Here is a 6,000-nt window from a genome sequence, read left to right on the forward strand (position 1 = left end):
ATGGAGGCTCTCCCATATAATGGTGAGGCCTTATTTGGCGATGGACTGGATGCGTTAGTGTCGGCGGCTACCGCAGGTAAGTCGACATTTTTTCCCTCTGCACCTGCACCGGCAAAAAAGACTTCAGGTTCCCAGGAGCAGAAGTCTACCTCTACTTCTGCCAAATCTTCAGCATGACGCTTGGGCTCCTTTGCGGGAGGCCGTTCGGGTGGGGGCACGTCTCAAACTGTTCAGCCAAGGTTGGTTTCTGTCTGGCCTGGATCCCTGGGTGTTGCAAATAGTATCCCAGGGATACAAGCTGGAGTTTCAAGATGTTTCCCCATGCCGATTTTTCAAATCGACCTTGCCAGCTTCTCTTCCAGAAAGGGAAGCAGTAACAGCGGCAATCTGAAAATTATGTCAGGATCAGGTCATAGTCCTGGTACCTTTGTCACAACAAGGAGAAAGGTTTTTTATTCAAGCCTTTTTGTAGTTCCGAAGCCGGACGGCTCGGTCAGACCGATCCTAAACCTAAAATATCTGAATCTCTACTTAAAACGATTCAAGTTCAAAATGGAATCACTGAGGGCAGAGATTTCCAGTCTGGAGGAGGGGGACTACATGGTGTCTGTAGACATAAAGGATGCTTACCTGCATGTTCCCATTTATCCTCCTCACCAGGCTTATCTGAGATTCGCGGTTCAGGATTGCCATTACCAATTCCAAACGTTACCTTTCGGTCTCTCCACGGCGCTGAGGGTATTCACCAAAGTGATGGCGGAAATTATGGTTCTCCTGCGTCAAAAAGGAGTCAATATAATTCCTTATCTAGACGATCTCCTGATAAAGGCGAGATCCAGGGAGCAGTTACAAAACATCACACTCTCCCTGTCGATACTCCAACAACACGGATGGTTCATAAATTATCCAAAGTCACAGTTGGAACCGACAACAAGATTGTCTTTTCTCGGGATGATTCTGGACACAGAAGTTCAGAGAGTTTTTCTTCCGGTGGAAAAGGCTCTGGAAATCCAGAAAATGGTAAAACAAATATTGAAACCATCAAGTGTGTCGATCCATCAGTGCATTCGGTTGTTGGGGAAAATGGTGGCGGCCTACGAGGCCATACAGTTTGGCAGGTTCCATGCCAGAGTATTCCAGTGGGACCTGTTGGACAAGTGGTCGGGATCCCACCTTCACGTGCCCCGGAAGATAATCCTGTCGTCAAAAGCCAGGATTTCGCTCCTGTGGTGGCTACACAGTTCTCACCTACTAGAGGGACGCAGGTTCGGGATTCTGGACTGGCTCCTGGTAACCACGGATGCAAGTCTCCGAGGCTGGGGAGCTATCACTCAGGGAGAAAGTTTCCAGGGAAAATGGTCAAGTCAGGAAGGCTGCCTTCACATAAACATGCTGGAATTGAGAGCCATTTACAATGGCCTTCAACAAGCGGTACATCTTCTTCAAGATCATCCCGTGCAGATCCAGTCGGACAATGTAACAGCAGTCGCGTACATAAACAGGCAGGGCGGAACGAAAAGCAGAGCGGCAATGGCAGAGGTGACGAAGATCCTCCTCTGGCAGAAAGACATGTAAGGGCTCTTTGGCAATTTTCATTCCGGGAGTAGACAACTGGGAAGCAGAACTCCTCAGCAGACACGATCTCCATCCAGGAGAGTGGGGCTTACACCAAGAAGTCTTCACAGAGGTGACAAGTCTTTGGGGAGTTCCTCAAGTAGACATGATGGCATCTCGTCTCAACAAGAAGCTTCAGAAATATTGTTCCAGGTCGAGAGACCCTCAAGCAATAGCAGTGGATGCACTGGTGGCCCAGTGGATGTTCCGGTCGGTGTATGTCTTCCTTCCACTTCCGCTGATCCCAAAAGTGCTCAGGATCATAAGAAGAACAAGAGTTCGAGCAATCTTCATTGCCCCAGACTGGCCAAGGAGGGCTTGGTACCCAGATCATCAGGAGTTGCTCATAGAAGATCCTCTGCCTCTTCCTCTTCGTGAGGACCTGCTGCAACAGGGGCCGTAGGTGTATCAAGACTTACCGCGGCTACGTTTGACGGCATGGCTGTAGAGTGCCGGATCCTAGCCCGAAAGGGTATTCCCAAGGAAGTCATCCCCACCCTTATTCAGGCCAGGAAGGGAGTAACGTTGAAACATTACCACCGTATTTGAAGAAAATATGTGTCTTGGTGTGAATTCAAGAAGGCTCCTACGGAAGAGTTTGAGTTGGGACGTTTTCTCCATTTTCTGCAGGCTGGTGTGGAGGCGGGCCTACAATTGGGATCAATCAAGGTCCAGATTTCGGCCTTGTCAGTGTTCTTTCAAAAACAATTGGCCTCTCTTCCAGAGGTTCAGACCTTCGTGAAAGGGGTTCTGCACATCTAGCCTCCATTTGTGCCTCCAGTGGCACCATGGGACCTTAAAGTGGTATTGCAGTTCCTTCAATCAGATTGGTTTGAGCCTCTACAAGAGATAGAGTTGAAGTTCTCACTTGGAAAGTGGTGATGCTTTTGGCATTGGCATCCGCGCGGTGGGTGTCTGAATTGGGGGGCCTTGTCTCACAAGAGCCCTTACCTGATCTTCCATGAAGATAGGGCAGAGTTGAGGACTCGTCAACATTTTCTTCCGAAGGTGGTTTCATCTTTCCACATAAACCAAACTATTGTGGTGCCAGTAGTTACTGACACGTTCACAGAGTCAAAGTCTCTAGATGTGGTTAGGGCTTTGGAGATTTTTGTCGCTAGAACAGCTCGAATACGGAAAACAGAGTCTTTGTTTGTCCTGTATGTTCCCAACAAGATTGGGTGTCCTGCTTCCAAGCAGACTATTGTGCATTTGATCAGAAGTACGATTCAGCACGCGCATACTACGGCTGGATTGCCGTTACCGACGTCGGTAAAGGCCCATTCCACTAGGAAGGTGGGCTCATCCTGGGCGGCTGCCCGGGGGGTCTCGGCATTGCAACTTTGCCGAGCAGCTACTTGGTCGGGGTCAAACACATTTGCAAAATTCTACAAGTTTGACACCTTGGCCGATGAAGATCTCAAGTTTGGTCAATCGGTGCTGCAGGGTCATCTGCACTCTCCCGCCTGTACTGGAGCTTTGGTATAAACCCAGTGGTCATGAAGTGGACCCCAGCATCCTCTAGGACGTATGAGAAAACAGGATTTTGATACCTACCGGTAAATCCTTTTCTCCTAGTCCGTAGAGGATGCTGGGCGCCCGTCCCAGTGCATACTTTACCTGCAGTTTTGTTATTAGAGTTACACAAGTTGTGTTATATTAGTTTCAGCATGTTGCTGTAATTGGTTCATGCCTGTTGGCGTGTGTTATGTTGAATGCCATGTTGTGCTGCATGGTTGAGGTGTGAGATGGTATGTATCTCACCACTAGTTTAAAGTAAATCCGTTCCTCGAAATGTCCGTCTCCCTGGGCACAGTTCCTATAACTGAGGTCTGGAGGAGGGGCATAGAGGGAGGAGCCAGTTCACACCCATTGATAAGTCTTAAGAGTGCCCATGGCTCCTGCGGAACCGTCTATACCCCATGGTCATGAAGTGGGCCCCAGCATCCTCTACGGACTAGGAGAAAAGGATTTACCAGTAGGTATCAAAATCCTGTTTTATCTCTTAGGTGAATATGCTGGATTTGATGAGACAAAGCTTACAGCAGAGTCAGGTGGAAAAGGAAAAGTGATTGGCCTACTGAAGGAGAAATATGGCTTCCATAATGTAGTAATGATTGGAGATGGTGCTACTGATATGGAAGCCTGCCCACCAGCTGTAAGTATTGCCATATTAAGATTTATTGGTAAAAGATGAGTAATATTATACAGTATTTAGTAAATTATACGGCATAATTTCCTAGTTCTGATGATTATTTATTTCCCATGTATAATATGGGGAAGAGTAATGGTAAGCATGTGAAGGGCAACTTCTAGATCCAGAACGCATAGAGGGAGAATACAACCTGTGGCGGGCGCAGCGTGACGAGCTCAGTAAACTTGCAAGGGGCTTTCTAGCGCTCGCCCCACTGCTGGCATACTGGTGCCAGGATTCCGCTGTCTGTATACTGACGGCCGCTGGTATTTCCTACTGAATCCCTAGACTGAATAAGTGGATTTATTGTACTCAGTCTATCACAGTTCTACCAGTTAATAGACTGTATGATTACAATCATTTATTAGACTTACTGTGTAGTGTGGTTTCCTGCAATTATTAAGTCCTTCTCTTTTTGCATGTTAGGATGGTTTCATCGGGTTCGGAGGCAATGTCATCAGACAACAAGTAAAAGAAAAAGCCAAGTGGTACATTACAGACTTTGAGGAGCTCCTCAGAGAATTGGATAGTGATTGTATCAAAATGAATCACAATGATATAATTTACTAGTATACAAAAACTTGCTCGCGTTTTATATAGTATAGAAAAGAACCTCGTTTAATATAGTGTTTTTCTCTTCATTGCACAGCCCTTTGTATAAATGAAGGGCCTTTAGACATTTTATGTTATTTGAATTCATCTGTTATTAGTCTTTACTTTTAAGAACAAATAGAGTATAAACAATGGGTAGAACACTTTTTGGGAGTTGGAGTGGGGTTAGGGGGTTGTGCTTTAATTGCTCATCCTTATTTGAAGTGGTACTTAGGACTATTAATATTAAGAAGTATCTTATTTTTTATTTATTTTTAAGATTTACCCTTTTACCTTAGAACATAGGTTCCGAAATGTGGCCCTCATGGCACCCCAACGGTCCAGTTTTAAAGAAAAGATATCCATGGCGCAGCACAGATGGTTAAGCCAAATTGACTGAGGCTGCGTTCACGCCAAACAGCCCCTCTTGGCACGCCAGGTTGCGTGAGACTTTTCTAGCATCGGGCATTTTTTTTGCTTCTTTTTTTACAGAAAATTTGTCTTATATGCAACTAGGATTAATTTGATATATGACACTTGTATATCTGTACAAAGTGCTACTATGTAGCAGCTGCAGCTTTTTTCCAAGTTCTATTCTGTTCGGTATACAGACTCAATAACACACAATATATAAGTGTCATATATCAAAATATTCAGTCTCCGCATAAGTCCTAGACACTTTACTAATAAGACACATTTTTGGCAAAAAAAGATGCCCGATCTGCCAGCTCACTCACACCAGGAATCTCATGCTGCATGGCGTATTGAGGCTGGATGTATGAGGACACATCTGGATATACTTAAAACCTGTACCATTAGGGTGTCTTGAGGACCGTGTTTGGGAACCTCTGCCTTAGAATAATTAAAAGCTGATCCTACGGTTTATTGTCAGTGGTTTAACTTTAAAAAAAGGTAATGTATTTAGCAAAAGCTGAAGGTGGGTGTGCAGGGTCGGATTAACGTCTGTGGGGGCCCCTTGGCAACAAACTTTTGGGGGCCCCTATCAATAAAACTGATACAGTGGCGATGTTATAAAAAAAGTATAATGTATCAATCAGCATTGTGATTGTGTTCAATATCTTGAGAAAGATGCTATAGTATTTATTGAAAACCACAATGCAAATAGCACAAAATGTGCTGTAATGTTGCAAATATCTTGATGCATTCCGGATATTGACCCCTGCATTACGGCCATCTGAAAATGACAGTAGCCCATTGTAGCCTATGGGCTACTCACAGAGGGTTCTCCTGGAAGTGGCCACTGTGCATATGCGGTCAACGTGATCGCACATACACAACAGCCATGGCACCACACTTGGCACATCGCAGGGACGGGCTCCTTTCAGAACCCTTGTCTCTGCGGGTGTCCGATGACGATCATGCATCCCTTCGTTGTGATCGTATTCTGCAATACGATCTTGAGCGCTAATATCGCACCCAGATCACATTGCAAATGCAATCAATGGTAAGTAGGCACCTACGTGAGAACAATATAACAACTGCTGAATATAGCAATCATTTTTCTATATATGCAAAAAAAATTGTAAATTACACCTTAGTAATTGTGGTTATGTGCACAAGCACTAATTAATCCTAATTTA

At 45.2% G+C, this 6,000-nt stretch overlaps 1 protein-coding gene across 3 annotated transcripts in view; it reads left to right on the forward strand.

Moving 5' to 3' along the window:
• Positions 1 to 5,449, forward strand: part of PSPH (phosphoserine phosphatase) — a 33,253-nt gene extending 27,804 nt beyond the window's left edge. For all 3 annotated transcript variants that reach the window (XM_063953780.1, XM_063953782.1, XM_063953781.1), the window contains exons 6-7: positions 3,624 to 3,772; positions 4,235 to 5,449. In XM_063953780.1, coding sequence (XP_063809850.1) covers positions 3,624 to 3,772; positions 4,235 to 4,378 — 293 coding nt within the window. In that variant the 3' untranslated portion in view covers positions 4,379 to 5,449. The remainder of the gene's footprint in view (positions 1 to 3,623; positions 3,773 to 4,234) is intronic.
• Positions 5,450 to 6,000: the final 551 nt, after the last annotated feature.

Source organism: Pseudophryne corroboree, chromosome 2 (assembly GCF_028390025.1).
Source record: "Pseudophryne corroboree isolate aPseCor3 chromosome 2, aPseCor3.hap2, whole genome shotgun sequence".
Classification (NCBI taxonomy): Eukaryota; Metazoa; Chordata; class Amphibia; order Anura; family Myobatrachidae; genus Pseudophryne; species Pseudophryne corroboree.